We start from the raw sequence: 17,827 nt of genomic DNA, 5'->3' as shown, positions 1-17,827 counted from the left end.
GGAAGGGAGAAGATTTTGAGAAAAGTGAAGGGATTTGGGAAAGAAGATTGGGAAAGGTGAAGGGGTTTTGGAAGGGGTGAAGATTTTGGGAAGGGGTGAAGATTTTGGGAAGGGTGATGGGATTTGGAAAAGGGTGAGATTTTGGGAAAGGTGAAAGGGTTTGGGAAAGGGTGAAGATTTTAGGAAAGGTGAAGAGTTTGGGAAAAGCGAAGGATTTATGAATATCAAGCTGCTGAGATAAAAACATCTCTCAAAGTTTCATTCCCCAAAGGGAAAAAAAAAATAAAAATCAAAATAAAAACCCCAGCAACAAAGCCAAGCCTTGATGAAATATTCAAGCTGAAAACCACAAATGTTGTTAAACAAAGTGAGAAAAGTTCTCATTCTCACCGGAGAGGATTCCTGCACAACACAAAGGGTTGGAGGGGAGATCTTTGAAACTTCAACCCCACCTTGCCATTCCTCCTGAGCTCAGCCCCTGCTCCCACTTACAGGCAAACTTATTCATTATTTCTCTGTTTATTTATAACAATTTTAAACCAAACCCCTCGGGTTTGTTTTGCCTCAGAGCTAAGGTCAATCTGAGAAAACCTTTCACACTTCCCCAAAGCTAAAAACACCCAGGAAGGAATCCACACTTACCAACAGCTGAATTTTGGAGGATTTTTTAGACTTGTATTATTTTGTATATAATAATATATATGTAATATATATAATAATATATATAATTATAATGTATATAATTATTTTATAATTTTTGTATAATTTTGTATTATTTTGAATTATTTTCATTTGTTAACTGTTCTAAATCAATCCATTAACATCTTCTGAGGGTTGAGGGTTAACATCTTCTCACTAAATTTCATTTTATGAGTCCCTGTGACATTTCAGTATAAAAACAGAAGAGGAGGGGGGGGAAAAAAAGGCCAAGAAAACCAGGATCTAAAAGGCATTTTCAGTCCTTTATAGTGAATAAACCACTTTTGGTGCTGAGCAAGTGCTTCTTGTCACGTGTCCAGAGGTGCTGAGACAACACAGGGCTGCTCAAAAATAATAATTAACAAGTGAGTGTGTTCAGCACTGAGCAGAGTGCCCTGTGATGTGGGCAGAGCTGCAGCAGCCACAAGAAATCCTCTGCAAAAATAAATAATAAATAAAGACACCCAGAACCTGAATGTGCTGCTTTTTTTTCTGTCCTCACTGTGTAATTGTCAGCGCTCCCTTCCCAACCCAAATTCCTGCATCCTCACAGCCCTGCACCACATGGAGCTGGGATCTCAGCAGGAATTGCAGCAAGAGATTCCTCCCTAACAATCCTTGGCCACAAAACAGCCCCAAAAAAATTTCCCCACTTTGGGATTTTTTGGCTCTTTCCTAAGCCCCTAACCCGTTGCATGTGTGACTATTGTCCAAGCTTTGCTCCTGAACAAGCAAAATTCTCATGTAACCAACCCAGGCTGCACAAAACCAGGAATTATTCCACGCTGGAAAAAAAAAAGAATCTGCCAACTTCAAAACATCCTTTTCCACTTGGAGTCAGCTGGGAGAATGATCAGGGGAGGGATAAATGCACATTTATGGTTTGCTGAAAGCACAGAGACATCAAATGCTGCTCACACTTGGCACATCCCTCCCAAATATCTGCACCCAGCGATTAAAAACACCAAATAAAACAGCAAACGATCCTGTTGCCTTCTCCTTTTTGGGTTTTTAAAACATCACCCAACCTCTGTGACCCTGCATAAAGCACAGGAGCCCCCCCAGGGCAGAGCAGCCAAATTTTGGTGAAAATTCCACACGGGGCAGCTCCCAACACTTCATTTAATCCGAATTTAATCCACACTGCTCGCATCCACAGGGAGTTTTTAATTCACAATTCCACTCGTTTATCCCCTCCCATCCTCATTCCCACATTTCCTCAGCTCTCAGCCCCCTCCACAACACTTCATTTTATTTTGCTTCCAGCCCTACAAATCATCCCTTTTAATCTGCTGCTTTCTGGTTTTTTTCTCCTCCCAAAAACGCCTGAAAACTCCAGGAAAAATCCATCGGTTTTCCCTGGGATCTCCACCTCCATCCCTGGGCTCCAGGAGCATCTTCCCGGAGGCAGCAAAGCGTGAAAGGACCAAATTTCGCCTCGTTTCGCACCAGACGAGCTCAGCCTGACTAAAAACTACAGCAAAAAAAAAAAAAAACAAAACTCCACGAAGTGAAGAAAACTTCCCACTTTCCCAGCTCCAGCATTTCGGGATAACGGGATGCTCTCCCCACGCCGTTCCACCCGCAGCTGCCCTGACACAAGGATCAGGCTCGTTCCCTACGTGTAAAGCGATTAACGGGAGATTTTTTTTCCTAAAATTACGCTGGATTCCCGTTTTAAAGGGCTCGGTTATCCCTGATCCGTGATCGTGCCAAAGGGGGGATCCCCTTGGAGGTTTAAAAAAGGGGATTTTGGAGCAGTTTCGCTGCCAAACCCTCCCCCGGATTAAGTTCAGCTCTTCCCCCCTCTTGGGGACACAAACGCACGGCTTTTTAAGCTTGTTTTTTTTCCTACATAAACACAAACCCGCACCGAATTTCCTCGTTTTGGTGCCCTTTCTCCGTTCCAGCTCAGCACGGAGGTTTAAAGGCAGTTTTTTAAGGGTTTTTTTTCCCCCCCTTCCAGCAAAGCCACGACCCCCAGCACCCCCTCACGGTCCCGGCGAAGGGAAGGAGAGAAGATCCCGGCAAGGAGGAGGTGGAAGGGGAGTTTGGGGGATTTTAGGAAGAGGAGAATAAAGGGGGAATCTGGGGAGAGATGGGAGTGGATCCCGAGGATGAGGGGGGGAACGTGGAGAGCGGAGGATGTTCCCTCAACAAAGGCAAAGTTGCGGAGCCGCCGAGCCCGGCGCGGGGGTCCCGCCCGCACACAAAGGCGGCGACCCCCGTGAGGGATGAGGGGGGAGCGGAGCGGGGTCCGCCTCAGCCCCACCACGGAGGACGGCGGGGGGGGGGGGTCCCTTTGAGGGGGGCATCACCGAAGACCCCTCCTCTCCTCCTCTTCCTCCTCCTCCTCCTCCTCAGCCCCCATATCCCCCCAGCCCTCCGTCCCTCTCTGCCCTCAGGAGGGGTCGCGTCCCGTGTGTCCCCCCCCGCACACCTCCCCTCGCCCCCCCCCCGTCCCCCCGTCCCCTTTATTTACCGCCATCACCAGCACGCGCGAGCTGTCACCCAGCGCGAGACGCCCCGGCCGGCCACGCCCCCTCCCCGCCCATTGGTCGCCGCGCCCCGCCCCGCCTTTCCATTGGCTGGAGTGTGCGTCGCTCAACGCCAACACCCGCCTCCCTCTCCGCCTCTTACGCCAATTGCGTAGCGCGGCACACAGGCGAAGAGAGCGGGTGTTTACGCTATTTGCGTAGCGTACGCACTCCGCTGGCGTAGCGTACGCTGCGGCTGGCAGAGCGGTGTCGGGGCGTACGCCGTCTGCGCAGCCGGCAGGCGGCGCTGTTCAATGGGCGCCGGGGGGGGCGGGCCGGCGCGGGTTCGAGTCCCGCCCCCGCCCGTGACGTACCGGGCTTTGTGAATCGCGGGGCCGAAGTTCGGTTGAGGCTCGGGAGGGTAAATAAGGGTGAATCGGAGACAAAGAGGCTCTTAAAGGGGCGGCGCGGGGGCCCCCGAGGGGGTGGCGTGGGGTGGGAGGTACCCCACGGCGGCCCTGAGGTGATGGCGGTGCTGAGGGGATGGCGGGGGCGCGCCCCACGGGGGTCCCTGAGGTGATGGGGGGGCACAAGGGGGAATCTGTGAGGGCTTTGAGCTGATGGATGCCTTGGGAAGGAGATCCTGAGGGGATGAGGGGGCACCCAAACAGTCCCTGAGGTGATGAGGGGGCCAAGGAGGTGCTGAGGTGATGAAGACCCTCAGGGGTCTTCCTCCAGGTGAGGAGACACCCTAAAGGGTCCCTGAGGTGGTGAGGGGACACCCCAAAAAAACCCAAACTCTGGTGGCAGTGACACTTGGGACAGGCTCTGCCAGTGAAGCACTCGTGGCCCTGATAACATCACCCGTATAAATAAATAAATAAAAATAATTTAAAAAAATCCCTCTTGGGAATGAATTTAGGGAATGGAACAACACTGACAGAGATTTTGAGAGGTGCAGAAGCAAAAAAAAGGATCCATGATGGAGCAGGATCTCACCTCTACCTCTGAGAAAACAACCAACCTTCCCAAATTGGGATTTGACAGCAAAAATGAGGATTTTTTCAGGGAAAAAGAGTAATTTTGGCCATCAAGGGAGTGAAAGGAGCTGCTCCAGGAGCAGCACAATGAATTCATAAAATCCCAGGAATCCCCAGGGATCCCAGCACACACTTCCATGTTTTTTAGGCACACGAGCAGAGTTTTGACATCTCTGGTTACGGAATTAACAAAGCATTCCCGACATTCACCATGACTAATCTGCTCATTAACAGGGATTTTTTTATTTTAAACTTTAAGGTTTGTAATGGGAAACAGGACAGGGATAACAATCCCTAAAAATCCCAGTTTGTTTCTTAAAGTTCTCCCAGTTTAGGACAGTGAATTTTCACCACTGAACAGTCGTGAACTTGGGGCTAAAATCTGCAAAAAATTCAGTGTATTCAGCATGCTGGAATTTTTACCTCACTTAGGGGACATTGTGCCATTTCTTATGGCTCATGAACCATCTCTTTCTGGGCCCTGTGCTGATTAAATTTATTAAATCCAAAAAAGATTGGAAATTTACAGCACAACCCACACTGTGCAGGGACAACTCCTCCTCCCAAAACCCATCCTTTTATTGGGATGAAATACAACAAAACACCAACGTGGATATAAAAAAATAATAGAAATTCAAGAGATGTCTGTAATTTTCTGGAATTTCTCCTCTCACTGTCCAAACACTGTCCACAAAACCACAGAACCAATGGATCCAAGGGAGGCAGCAGATTTTGATATTTCCATCACCTACAGATGAAGGCAAGGTAAGAACATGCCAGGAAGAGGAAAATTAGGGAATTCCTGGATTTTTTTTTACAGGGAAATATTTGCTTTGGGAGCATAAAGCAAATCCAAGGGAAGACTGGGAATTTACAACACAACTCTCACTGCAGGGACAACTCCTCCCAAAATCCATCCTTTTATTGGGATGAACACCGATGTGGATATAAAAAAATCGAAATTTAAGAGATGTCTGTAACTTTCTGAAATTTCTGAATTTTCCCTGCCCCAAACATAAAGGGGCATAAAGTTCTTGAAGTAAATCCAAAGGGAAAACTGGAAATAAACAACACAAACCAGCACAACCCACACTGTGCAGGGACAACTCCTCCTCCCAAAACCCATCCTTTTATCGGGATGAAATACAACAAAACACCGACGTGGACATAAAAAAAAATAGAAATTTAAGAACGTATTTTTCTGCAATTTCTCCTTTCACTGTCCAAAAAACCACAGAACCACTGGACCAACCCAAACCACGGAGGACACCCAGAGTTGCACAGTTTGAAACGGGGGGAAAATCCAGAAGGAGCAGCTCCTGGGGCAGATTTTGGAGGAGCTGGTGGTGCAGGCAGGGTGAGGCTGAAGTCAGGAGCTGCAGGGGCTCCTCCTCACCTGATGCCAGCCACGGGCACCTGCTGCTGCTTGCGGATCTTGTTGAAGAGCTCCATGTACTGCACCATGGTGTCCCCGGGGCTGTAGGCGCTGTCGTGCTTGGAGCCGAACACCGACGGGATGCCGGGCGTGTGGCTGCCCATGAAGCTCTGCATGAACTCCATCAGCAGGTTCCAGCAGTCGTTGGCGATCACACAGGGGCAGTATTCCACCTGGGAACACAGCCCTGCAGGCTTGGAGCTGCTCACAGGGGCAGAATTCCACCTGGGAACACAGCCCAGAGCCCTGGAGCTGCTCATAGGGACAGAATTCCATGTGGGAACTCATCACTACAGGCTTGGAGATGGTGGCAGGGGCAGAATTCCACCTGGGAACTCATCCCCACAGGTTTGGAACTAGCAGCAAGAACAGTATTCCACTTGGGAACACATTCCCACAGGCTTGGAGCTGCTCACAGGGGCAGAATTCCATGTGGGAACACATCCCAGAGCCATGGAGATGGTGGCAGGAGCAGAATTCCACCTGAGAACACAGCCCAGAGCTCTGGAACTGCTCACAGGAGCAGAATTCCATCTGGGAACTCATCCCTACAAGCTTGGAACTTGCAGGAAGGATGATATTCCACCTGGGAATACATCCCCACAGGCTTGGAGCTGCTCACAGGGGCAGAATTCCATCTGGGAACACAGCCCAGAGCCATGGAGATGGTGGCAGGGGCAGAATTCCACCTGGGAACTCATCCCTACAAGCTTGGAACTTGCAGGAAGGATGATATTCCACTTGGGAACACACCCCCACAGGTCTGGAGCTGCTCATAGGGACAGAATTCCATGTGGGAACTCATCCCCACAGGCTTGGAGATGGTGTCAGGGGCAGAATTCCACCTGGGAACACAGCCCTGCAGGCTTGGAGATGGTGTCGGGGCAGAATTCCACCTGGGAACACAGCCCTGCAGGCTTGGAGCTGCTCATAGGGGCAGTGTTCCGCAGTGTTCCACCTGGGAACTCATCCCTACAGGTTTGGAACTAGCAGCAAGAACAGTATTCCACTTGGGAACACATTCCCACAGGCTTGGAGCTGCTCACAGGGGCAGAATTCCATCTGGGAACACAGCCCTGCAGGCTTGGAGCTGCTCATAGGGACAGAATTCCATCTGGGAACACATCCCAGAGCCATGGAGCTGCTCATAGGGACAGAATTCCATGTGGGAACTCATCACTACAGGCTTGGAGCTGCTCATAGGGACAGAATTCCACCTGGGAACACATCCCCACAGGCTTGGAGCTTCCATGCTTTTCATGGAAACGTCTCAAAACCCTCAGCATCTCACAAGGATGGGTAAACACAAACAGGACGTGCTGGGAACATGCGAGAGACCCTTTCAATCACCCCTAAACCTTCTCCAGCTTCTCCCATGGACTCCCCCTGCCCATCCATGAATTCCCCACCCTTCCCAGAGATCTCTCACCTCCACGGAGATGCCCCTGGCGCTGGGGCCCATGGTGACCGTGCCCAGCTTCACCAGGAAGTCGCAGTACTGGTAGCGGGTGCCGCGGCTCTCGATCTTGTTGGCCTTGGCGTTCTGGAAGAAGCCCTTGAGCTTCACCATGAGGGTGTCAAAGTTGGCATCGGCCACCAGGCAGGGCCCGTTCTCGAAGAGGGCGAAGCAGCTCAGGGGGTACTCGGAGTTGTGCATGACGTACATCAGCTTCCCTGTCTGCCCTGCAATGACAGCGAGGGCTGGGAAAACAAACTCCTGCCCTAAAGCAGCTCCTGCTCCTGCCTCTTGGGCTGGAAAAAGGAATTCTCTGGGATTCTCTGCTGCTCAGAATGACCCTGAGATACCCAAACCCTCTTCCCCTCCTTTTTTCCCCTTTCCTTTTCCCTCCTCTCCTGGGTCCCCACGTCCCTTCCAGGCACTGATGTGTTCACAGCCCTGGCTGTGCTGAGCCGCCGTTCCCAGCCAGACCCATTGCAATGTTCCAGAGCAGCTTTTCCTGCTTTTTTGGCAGCTGGAACGTGGAGAGAGGCCGAGCTCAGCTCCCTCTAGGCAGTGGGAGCTCCTGGAGTTCTCCTTTCACCTCACCCCGAGCCGTGCTGATGTTTAATTTTATCCCAGTGCTGCCGAGGATTTCTTTTCCCCTATAAATTTCCATCACAAAACCCAGGCTGTTCCCTGAATGGATGCCATAATAAACACGTGAGGATGCAGAATTAAAGCAAGGACAAGAGGCAGGAAGAGGAGCTGCTTTAAGGCAGGAATTTTGTGGGAACCCAGGAAATTCCTCTGGCTGGGAACAACGGCTCAGCACAGCCAGGGCTGTGAACACATCAGTGCCTGGAAGGATGTGGGGAGCCAGGAGAGGAGGGAGAAGGGAGAAGGGAGAAGGGAGAAGGGAGAAGGGAGAAGGGAGAAGGGAGAAGGGAGAAGGGAGAAGGGAAAAGGAAAGGAAAGGAAAGGAAAGGAAAGGAAAGGAAAGGAAAGGAAAGGAAAGGAAAGGAAAGGAAAGGAAAGGAAAGGAAAGGAAAGGAAAGGAAAGGAAAGGAAAGGAAAGGAAAGGAAAGGAAAGGAAAGGAAAGGAAAGGAAAGGAAAGGAGAGGAGAGGAGAGGAGAGGAGAGGAGAGGAGAGGAGAGGAGAGGAGAGGGAAGGGAAGGAAAGAGGAGAAAAGAGGAGAAAAGAGGAGAAAAGAGGAGAAAAGAAAAGAAAAGAAAAGAAAAGAAAAGAAAAGAAAAGAAAAGAAAAGAAAAGAAAAGAAAAGAAAAGAAAAGAAAAGAAAAGGAGAAAGGGGAAAGGGGAAAAGGGAAAAGGAGAAAGGGGAAAGGACAGAAGGAATTGTAGAATCATCAAAAGTTGGAAGAGACCTTCAAGATCAGCCAGCCCAGCACTGCCACTGTAACCCCTAAACCACATCAACCAGCATCAGATCCAGGCACCTCCAGGGAAGGCAGGGAAGGAAAAGAAGAGAAGGAGCAAAAGGCCGGGAAGGAGAAGGGAAGGAGGAGCTCGGAGAAGGGCTCAGCTGACCCTGCGTGCCGAGGGTGGCCGCGGTGTGATAGGTCTCGCAGTCCACGCCGAACGTGCCCTGCTTGTCCGCGCCCAGCGCCTCCAGCCGCCGCGCCAGCAGCTCCACCGTCTGCTGCACGCTCTTGCCCTCGGCCACCGGCACCTGCGACACGCTGCGACACGGGCCGGGGCTCGGGGACCCGCCGGGACATCCCCGCGGCTGCTCCGCATCCTCCGCCCGCACACTCTCCCCGCGTCCCCGGGGCTGTCACCTCATTCCGGGAGCCTTTCCCGGTGCCTTCCCCCATTCCAGGAACCTATCCCGGTTCCGCCCCCCATTCCAAGAGTCTATCCCGGTGCCTTCCCCCATTCCAGGAGTCTATCCCCGTTCCGCCTTCCCGTTCCAGGAGCCCTTCCCGATGCTGTCCCCCATTCCAAGAGTCTATCCCAGTGCCACCCCCCATTCCAAGAGTCTATCCCGGTGCCTTCCCCCATTCCAGGAATCTATCCCAGTTCCGCTCCCCCATTCCAGGAGTCCATCCCGGTGCCTTCCCCCCTCACCCCGGAGCCTTTCCCGGCGCCGGCCCCCATTCCATGAGTCTATCCCGGAGCCTCCCCCATTCCAAGAGCCTTTCCCAGTGCCACCCCCCATTCCAGGAATCTATCCCAGTTCCATCCCTATTCCAGGAGCCTTTCCCAGTGCTGCCCCCCATTCCAGGAGTCTATCCCCGTTCCACCACCCCCCTATTCCAGGAATCTATCCCAGTTCCATCCCTATTCCAGGAGCCTTTCCCAGTGCCGCCCCCCATTCCAAGAGTCTATCCCTGTGCCTTCCCCCTCACTCCGGAGCCTTTCCCGGTTCCGCTCCCCCATTCCAGGAGTCTATCCCGGTTCCGCCCCCCATTCCGGAGCCTTTCCCGGTTCCACCCCACCATTCCGGGAGTCTATCCCGGTGCCTTCCCCCTCGCCCCGGAGCCTTTCCCAGTTCCGCTCCCCATCCCATAAGTTTATCCCGGTGCTTCCCCCCTGTCCCGGATCCCCCGCTCTCACCAGGTGACCCCCATGGTGCCGCTGCCGCCACCGGAACGGGCGGTGCCGGTGGCCCCGGAAGAGGCGGGGGCAGATCCCGCGTGTGCCGCTCCGCTGTGCCCGGTGCCGCCGCGATGCCCAAGGCCCGGCGGGCGCGGGGCTCCGGCCCGGCCCCGGCGCTGCCCTTGGCCGAGCAGATCCTGCAGGACGCGGCCCCGCGGCTGCGGGCGCGGGAGAAGCGCGGGCCGGAGGAGCCGGGCGGCGATGGCGGGGACGGGGACGGGGACGGGTTCGTGGACGCGCGGCTGTCCCGGCGCATCCTGGAGCAGGCGCGGCGGCAGCAGGAGGAGCTGGAGGCCGAGCACGGCCCCGGAGCGCCCGCGGCACCCCGAAAGCGCAGCGCCGTTCTCGGTGAGCCAAAAAACCAAAAAAAAAACCCGCCAACCGCTTGTTTTTTTAAAATTTTGAAAGTTATAAAAATAAAAATGCATGGTTATAAAATAGTAATACAAGTAATAGAGTAATATTAGAGTAATAATAATTTGGACAATTTGAATGAGGACAATGTGAGATAATAGAGACAAAGAGTTACTAACTCTTTGGGTACCTTTTGAGTCCGGGTACCTTTTTCTGGGCAGCAGAAATCCGAAAAAGGACCCACGTTAACAAAGGATTAACCCTTAAAAACAAGAGTTTGTTGCGTATTCATACACTTAAGCATTTGTTATACATTTATTATGCATGATGCATAAATTCCATTCAAATACAGGATTCGGTCTGGGCAGTGTCAGCTTCTTCTTCTGAATCCTAACAGCGCCTTCGAGGTGGGAAGAAGTTCGATTCTTCTGATAAGAGGGCAATAAATTCTCTTTCTCTGAAAGATTCAGGTGTCCTGTGGCTGCTATCTCACTGCGAGTCCTTTCTTTAAAAAAAAAACTATCCTATATAGCATATTTTCTATTTTAACATTTTTTATAACCTAAAACTATATTGAACACACTACTTAGGAGAATCAATACAGCATTACATTCTAACACAACACATATAATATTCATTTGAATATTTGCCAAGATATTATTCATTTATATTATTATATATTATATTATATTATATTACATATTATGAATATTTGCCAAGATAATATTCATTTGAAGAGCCAAGCATAAAATACCCGAGGGTGCCCGGCCCGGGCTGAGCCAGCTCCGCTCCCCGCAGGCCCCGACCCGGACTCGGAGGATGATGAGGAGTGGCCTTCGCTGGAGAAGGCGGCGGCGGCCGCGGGACGGAGCGGGGACTACGGCGGGGAGGTGGAGGTGGATCCCGAGGACGAGAAAGCCATCGAGATGTTCATGAACAAGAACCCGCCGCTGAGGTGAGCGCACCGGGCTGGGGCCGCCTGCCCGCACAGACCCGGCTGTGCCCTGTCCTGTGTCAGCCCCATGGACCCCCGAGTCACCCTCAGCCTGTCCCTGTCCCGTGTCAGCCCCATGGACCCCCGAGTCACCCCTCAGCCTGTCCTGTGTCAGCCCCATGGACCCCCGAGTCACCCCTGGTCCTGTCCCTGTCCTGTGTCAGCCCATGGACCCCCGAGTCACCCTCAGCCAATCCCTGTCCCGTGACAGCCCCATGGACCCCCGAGTCACCCCTCAGCCTGTCCCAATCCCTGTCCCCAGGGTCAGCCCCATGGACCCCCGAGTCACCCCTCAGCCTGTCCCAGTCCCTGTGCCGTGTCAGCCCCATGGACCCCCGAGTCACCCCTCAGCCTGTCCCGTGTCAGCCCCATAGACCCCCGAGTCACCCTCAGCCTGTCCCGTGTCAGCCCCATGGACCCCTGAGTCACCCCTGGTCCTGTCCCTGTCCCGTGTCAGCCCCATGGACCCCCGAGTCACCCCTCAGCCTGTCCCGTGTCAGCCCCATGGACCCCCGAGTCACCCCTCAACCTATCCTGTGTCAGCCCCATGGACCCCCGAGTCACCCCTCAACCTGTCCCTGTCCCGTGTCAGCCCATGGACCCCCGAGTCACCCCTCAGCCTGTCCCGTGTCAGCCCCATGGACCCCCGAGTCACCCCTCAACCTATCCTGTGTCAGCCCCATGGACCCCCGAGTCACCCTCAACTGTCCCATGTCAGCCCCATAGACCCCCGAGTCACCCTCAGCCTGTCCCAGTCCCTGTCCTGTGTCAGCCCATGGACCCCCGAGTCACCCCTGGTCCTGTCCCAGTCCCTGTCCCCAGGGTCAGCCCCCAGGTCACCCCCATCCCATGTGATGTGATCCCATCGTGTCACCCCCCTGTGACCCCCAATTCTCCCCCTGGTCCATGCACAGACCCCAGCTGGCCCCCCTTCCTTGTCAGCCTCTGGCTCTCACTGTCCCTGCCAGCCCTCCCATGTCCCTCACTGTCCCTGTCCCCTGCCAGCCCTCCCTGGTCCCTCCTGTCCCTGCCAGCCCTCCCATGTCCCTCACTGTCCCTGTCCCCTGCCAGCCCTCCCTGGTCCCTCCTGTCCCTGCCAGCCCTCCCATGTCCCTCACTGTCCCTGTCCTCTGCCAGCCCTCCCATGTCCCCCTTGACATTGACCCTGCCAGCCCTCCCATGTCCCTCACTGTCCCTGTCCCCTGCCATCCCTCCCATGTCCCCACTGATGCTGTCCCCTGCCAGCCCTCCCATGTCCCTCACTGTCCCTGTCCCCTGCCATCCCTCCCATGTCCCCCACTGTCCCCTGCCATCCCTCCCATGTCCCCCACTGTCCCCTGCCACCCCTCCCGTGTCCCCCTGACGCCGTCCCTGCTCCCCAGGCGCACGCTGGCCGACATCATCATGGAGAAGATCACGGAGAAGCAGACGGAGGTGGAGACGGCGCTGTCGGAGATCTCGGGCTGCCCCATGCCCCAGCTCGACCCCCGTGTCCTGGAGGTCTACAGGGGCGTCAGGGAGGTGAGGATGGAACATCCAAACCCACAGCCACCACCCTGAGGTGACAACGCGCTCTCTTGTCCCTGCTGTCACTTCCCCCAGTCACAGCCTGGTGCTGTCCCTGTCTCTGCAGGTGCTGTCCAAGTACAGGAGTGGGAAGCTCCCCAAGGCGTTCAAAATCATCCCTGCCTTGTCCAACTGGGAGCAGATCCTCTACATCACCGAGCCAGAGACGTGGACAGCGGCTGCCATGTACCAGGCCACCAGGTAAGGTCACCTCAGGTAAGGTCACCTCAGGGACCCCACCAGGTAAGGTCACCTCAGGGACCCTCTGCCGTGGCATCTTTGGGGTTTTCGTTCCCATAACCACAGTCAGATCACCAAAATTGGTTACAAAACACCAACCTGCCCCTCTGGCCTCCTTTCCTCACCCATCCCTTCGTGCTTTGCTGATCCCAGGATATTTTCCTCCAACCTGAAGGAGAGGATGGCCCAGAGGTTCTACAACCTGGTGCTGCTGCCGCGCGTCCGCGACGACATCGCCGAGTACAAGCGGCTCAACTTCCACCTGTACATGGCTCTGAAGAAGGCTCTGTTCAAACCTGCGGCCTGGTTCAAGGGTAGGGCTCCTGCAGGGTCCCTGAGGGGTCAGGCATGCCAGGGGGTGTCCAGGAGTGGGGTTTTCTAGGGAGAAGGGGCTGAGCTGTGCATGGAGGTGGTTGGTGCCTGGCTCTGGTGGGGCCCACAGGGGTCCCAGGACGAGGGAAGAGATGAGAATCTTGACTACTCCATGTTGAGAGGGGTGGTTTATTATTTTATGACATAATATTAAAAGTAAATGATCTATTAAAACTATACTGAAAGAATAGAAGAAAGGAAAGGAATGGAAGGATAATAAAATTTTGTGTCTGACCAGAGAGTCTGAGCCAGCTGGACTGTGCCTGGCCATTAATTAAATGGGTCAATCCCAGATGCACCTGTTGCATCCCACAGCAGCAGATAATCAATGTTTACATTTTGTTCCTGAGGCCTCTCAGCTTCTCAGGAGGAAAAATCCCAAGGAAAGGATTTTCCATAAAAGATGTCTGTGACACCTGGCTGTGTTGGTGTTCACAGGGGTCCCAGGATGAAGGAAGAGAATCTTGACTACTCCGTGTTGAGAAGGCTGGTTTATTATTTTATGATATATGTTATATTAAAAGTAAATTATATATTAAAACTGTAGTAAAAGAGTAGAAGGAAGGATTTCATCAGAAGGCTTGCAAGGAAAGGAAAGGAATGGAATGATAATAAAATCATGTGACTCTGAGAGAGTCTGAGCCAGCTGGGCTGTGACTGGCCATTAATTAAAAACAACCACATGAGACCAATCACAGATCCACCTGTTGCATCCCACAGCAGCAGATAATCATTGTTTTTCTTTTCCTCTGAGGCTTCTCAGGAGGAAAAATCCTAAGGAAAAGATTTTTTATAAAATGTGTCAGTGACACCTGCCTGTTGCCCTTGGCAGGGATCCTCATCCCGCTGTGTGAGTCTGGCACCTGCACGCTCAGGGAGGCCATCATCATCGGCAGCATCCTCAGCAAGTGCTCCATCCCCGTGCTGCACTCCAGGTGAGGCCCTGAGGGGCTGGGGGGAACAGTTCCTCCTGCAGGGCCCTGGGGAGCTCCTTGGATCCAGCCCTCAGCCCCTCGGAGGTGGTGAGGGGTCACTCAGCTCCCTCTGGGCTGAGGTTCAAGGCTCAGCTTTGTGCCTCAGTGCTCCATGGTCCAGTCCAGGCCCCCTGACCCCTGTGGTCCCTGCTCTGTCCCCATGGCTCCAGCCCCTGTGACTGTGTGCTCCATCCTTGGTCACTGTGGTCACTCCAGCCTGGCCCCTTTCATGTCCATTCCTTGGTCGCTGTGGCTTCAACCCAGCATCCCCTGACGCTGTGCCCGTTCTTCTGTCCCCATGGCTCCATCCCCTGACCCCTCACCTCTCCTGTGTCCCCGTGGCTCTGTCCCCTGGCCCTTCACCTCTCCTGTGTCCCTGTGGCTCCATTCCCTGACCCCTCACCCCTCCTGTGTCCCCATGACTCCATCCCCTGTCCCCTGACTGCTCCCCTGTCCCCATGTCTCTGTCCCCTTCCCCTCTCCCCTCACCATTTCCATATCCCCATGTCCCTGTCTCCTGACCCCACACCTCTCCTGTGTCCCTGTTCCCTGACCTCTTCCATGTCCCCGTGTTCCTGTCCCCTGACCCCTTCACCTCTCCTGTGTCCCTGTTCCCTGACCCCTCATCTCTTCCATGTCTCCATGACTCCATCCCCTGTCCCCTAACCTCTCCCATGTCCCCATGTCCTTGTCCCCTGACCTCTCACTTCTCCCATGTCCCCATGTTCCTGTCCCCTGACCTCTCCCCTGTCCCGTGCCCCATCCCCTGAGCTGTCCCCTCACCTCTCCCATGTCCCCATGACTCCATCCCCTGTCCCCTGACTGTTCCCCTGTCCCCATGCTCCCTGACCCCTCACCTCTCCCATGTCCCCATGTCCTTGTCCCCTGACCCCTTCACCTCTCCTGTGTCCCTGTTCCCTGACCCCTCACCTCCCCCATGTCCCCATGACTCCATCCCCTGTCCCCTGACCTCTCCCATGTCCCCATGTCCCTGTTCCCTGACCCCTCACCTCCCCCATGTCCCCATGTTCCTGTCCCCTGACCTCTCCCCTGTCCCGTGCCCCGTCCTCTGAGCTGTCCCCTCACCTCCTCCATGTCCCCATGTCCCTGTCCCCTGTCCCCTCACCTCCCCCATGTCCCCATGATTCCATCCCCTGTGCCCTGACCTCTCCCGTGTCCCCATGTCCCCATGCCCTGTGCCACGCCGCACGCCCTGAGCTGTGGCCGTGCTGTCCCCCCGCAGTGCGGCGCTGCTGAAGCTGGCAGAGATGCAGTACAGCGGTGCCAACAGCATCTTCCTGCGCCTGCTCATCGACAAGAAGTACGCGCTGCCGTTCCGCGTGCTGGACGCGCTGGTGTTCCACTTCCTGGCCTTCCGCGCGGAGCAGCGCCCGCTGCCCGTGCTGTGGCACCAGAGCCTGCTGGCCCTGGCCCAGCGCTACAAGGAGGACCTGGCCTCGGAGCAGAAGGAGGCTCTGCTGGAGCTGCTCAAGTTCCACAGCCACCCCCAGATCTCGCCCGAGATCCGCCGCGAGCTGATGAACTCCGGCACCAGGGACGTGGAGGGGGAGCGGGCGCCGGCCATGGAGTGAGCAGGGAAGGGCTGGGATGCAGCCGGAGCCTGGGGCACGAGATCCCTGCTGGGTCCTGCTGCTCTCAGCGGGCACTGGGACAGGCTGGGCCCTCAGAGCTGGACTGGGCTGCTGCCAGTGCCAGCCAGGAGCCCGGGGACAGCAGCACGGGGACACTCTGGCTGTTCCTGGACACTCTGGCTGTCCCTGGACACTCTGGCTGTTCCTGGACACCTTGGCCTGTCCCTGGACACCTTGGCTGTTCCTGGACACCCTGGCCTGTCCCTGGACACCTTGGCTGTTCCTGGACACTCTGGTTTGTTCCTGGACACTCTGGCTGTTCCTGGACACTCTGGCTGTTCCTGGACACTCTGGCTGTTCCTGGACACCCTGGCCTGCCCCTGGACACCTTGGCCTGTTCCTGGTGGACACCTTGGCCTGTCCCTGGACACTTTGGTTTGTCCCTGGACACTCTGGCTGTCCCTGGACACTTTGGCTGTCCCTGGACACTCTGGCTGTTCCTGGACACTCTGGCTGTCCCTGGACACCCTGGTTTGTCCCTGGACACCGTGGCCGTTTCTGGACCCTCTGGCTGTTCCTGTACTCAGAAATAAAACCAGAGCCCTGTCACTCAGTCAGGGCTGGCTCTGCTCCCAGCCTGTCCCTGTCCCCACCAGCTGCTGGAGCTCCTTGCCCAGGGATTTTCCCAAAAAAAGCCTCTCAGGCCACCATCCTCCCCTGGCCATGGGGCACCTGCCTGGTGTGCCACTGGCACTGTGCCCGAGTGGCATCTCTGCTGGAAAACCAAACCCAGGGGAGACTTTTCCACCAGGCCCTGGGGCCACTCCCTGCCAGGTCTGTACCCTGTGTCACTGTCACTGCCAGCTCTGTGCCCTGGTGCCACTGTCACTGCCAGCTCTGTGCCCTGCTGTCACTGCCAGGTCTGTGCCCTGCGTCACTGTCACTGCCAGCTCTGTGCCCTGGTACCACTGTCACTGCCAGGTTTGTGCTCTTCTGCCACTGTCACTGCCAGCTCTGTGCCCTGTGTCACTGTCACTGCCAGGTTTGTGCCCTGCTGTCACTGTCACTGCCAGCTCTGTGCCCTGTGTCACTGTCACTGCCAGGTTTGTGCTCTTCTGCCACTGTCACTGCCAGCTCTGTGCCCTGTGTCACTGTCACTGCCAGCTCTGTGCCCTGTGCCACTGTCACTGCCAGCTCTGTGCCCTGTGTCACTATCACTGCCACGTCTGTGCCCTGTGCCACTGTCGTCACTGCCAGCTCTGTGCCCTGCTGCCATTGTCACTGCCAGCTCTGTGCCCTGTGTCACTGTCACTGCCAGGTTTGTGCTCTGTTGTCACTGTCACTGCCAGCTCTGTGCCCTGTGTCACTGTCACTGCCAGCTCTGTGTCTTGCTGCCATTGTCACTGCCAGCTCTGTGCCCTGTGTCACTGTCACTGCCAGCTCTGTGTCTTGCTGCCATTGTCACTGCCAGCTCTGTGCCCTGTGTCACTGTCACTGCCAGGTTTGTGCTCTTCTGCCACTGTCACTGCCAGGTTTGTGCCCTGCTGTCACTGTCACATCTGTGCCCTGCAGTCACTGTCACTGCCAGCTCTGTGCCCTGTCACTGCCAGCTCTGTGCCCTGTGTCACTGTCACTGCCAGTGTCCCTCAGGGTCCTCTCCCCACTCCATGCCGGGAAAAGCAAAGCTGGAGCTCCCAAGGGATCCCCAAAACCATGAAAAGACCCAAGAACACCACAGGGAAACCCTCGAGCCACCATTTTTTTTTTTTTTGTTTTTTTTTGTTTAAAATATTTTATTGCAACATCACAGGGTTCTCCGGCTCTCCCAGCAGCGAGACTCGTGCGAGTGAACACCAAACCAGTTTTACTCTTAAATTAAAAATTCATTTTGATATACATATATATTTATATATATATATATATAAAAAAAAAAAACAAAACAAAAAAAAAAACAAAACCAAAAAAGAAAGAAACATTTCCTCTTGCACAGGCAGGCCCTGTCCCAGCCCTCGTGCTCGCAGGAGGC

The 17,827-nt window shown here is 54.7% G+C and overlaps 3 protein-coding genes and 1 long non-coding RNA gene across 7 annotated transcripts in view; 2 read left to right on the top strand and 2 right to left on the bottom strand.

The window, feature by feature from the left end:
- The window catches only part of USP49 (ubiquitin specific peptidase 49), a 29,499-nt gene extending 26,246 nt beyond the window's left edge, over positions 1-3,253 (bottom strand). For 2 of the 4 annotated variants that reach the window (XM_074528155.1, XM_074528154.1), the window contains exon 1: positions 3,182-3,237. The gene's annotated coding sequence lies outside the window, so the exon portion shown is untranslated. Of the gene's footprint in view, positions 1-3,181 lie in introns of all 4 variants that reach the window. The other 2 variants (XM_074528152.1, XM_074528153.1) reach the window with 2 other exon arrangements.
- Positions 3,254-5,306: 2,053 nt separating this feature from the next.
- Positions 5,307-9,824, bottom strand: MED20 (mediator complex subunit 20). The gene is made up of 4 exons (XM_074527946.1): positions 9,668-9,824; positions 8,639-8,790; positions 7,081-7,334; positions 5,307-5,824 (listed from the first exon to the last, which is right to left on the bottom strand). Exons 1-4 carry the CDS (start codon positions 9,679-9,681, stop codon positions 5,609-5,611), a joined length of 636 nt encoding a protein of 211 aa, XP_074384047.1. The 5' UTR covers positions 9,682-9,824; the 3' UTR covers positions 5,307-5,608.
- Positions 8,660-16,018, top strand: BYSL (bystin like). Its single transcript, XM_074527943.1, has 8 exons — positions 8,660-8,790; positions 9,668-10,057; positions 10,862-11,018; positions 12,440-12,578; positions 12,691-12,824; positions 13,017-13,177; positions 14,068-14,170; positions 15,453-16,018. The coding sequence occupies exons 2-8, from the start codon at positions 9,781-9,783 to the stop codon at positions 15,799-15,801; spliced, it is 1,320 nt and encodes a 439-aa protein (XP_074384044.1). The 5' UTR covers positions 8,660-8,790; positions 9,668-9,780; the 3' UTR covers positions 15,802-16,018.
- A 601-nt stretch (positions 16,019-16,619) lies between these two features.
- On the top strand, positions 16,620-17,701 carry LOC141725238 (uncharacterized). Its single transcript, XR_012577085.1, has 2 exons — positions 16,620-16,782; positions 17,412-17,701. It is a non-coding gene; the product is annotated as an uncharacterized LOC141725238 (long non-coding RNA).
- The last annotated feature ends 126 nt before the right edge of the window (positions 17,702-17,827 follow it).

This window comes from Zonotrichia albicollis, chromosome 28 (assembly GCF_047830755.1).
Source record: "Zonotrichia albicollis isolate bZonAlb1 chromosome 28, bZonAlb1.hap1, whole genome shotgun sequence".
NCBI lineage: Eukaryota > Metazoa > Chordata > Aves > Passeriformes > Passerellidae > Zonotrichia > Zonotrichia albicollis.
Note: the sequence above shows the minus strand (reverse complement) of the source record. Positions and strands in the feature narration are given on the sequence as shown.

What these genes read in the sequence shown, in the direction of transcription:
- MED20 (XM_074527946.1), bottom strand. An exon ending in GGCCACCCTCGGCACGCAGG is followed by an intron (nt 7,335 to 8,638) that starts GTCAGCTGAGCC and finishes CTGTCATTGCAG; the next exon opens with GGCAGACAGGGAAGCTGATG. An exon ending in CCAGGGGCATCTCCGTGGAG is followed by an intron (nt 5,825 to 7,080) that starts GTGAGAGATCTC and finishes CTGTGTTCCCAG; the next exon opens with GTGGAATACTGCCCCTGTGT.
- BYSL (XM_074527943.1), top strand. Translation starts at nt 9,781, where the DNA reads ATGCCCAAGGCCCGGCGGGCGCGGGGCTCCGGCCCGGCCCCGGCGCTG. An exon ending in AAAGCGCAGCGCCGTTCTCG is followed by an intron (nt 10,058 to 10,861) that starts GTGAGCCAAAAA and finishes CGCTCCCCGCAG; the next exon opens with GCCCCGACCCGGACTCGGAG. An exon ending in ATCCCCGTGCTGCACTCCAG is followed by an intron (nt 14,171 to 15,452) that starts GTGAGGCCCTGA and finishes GTCCCCCCGCAG; the next exon opens with TGCGGCGCTGCTGAAGCTGG.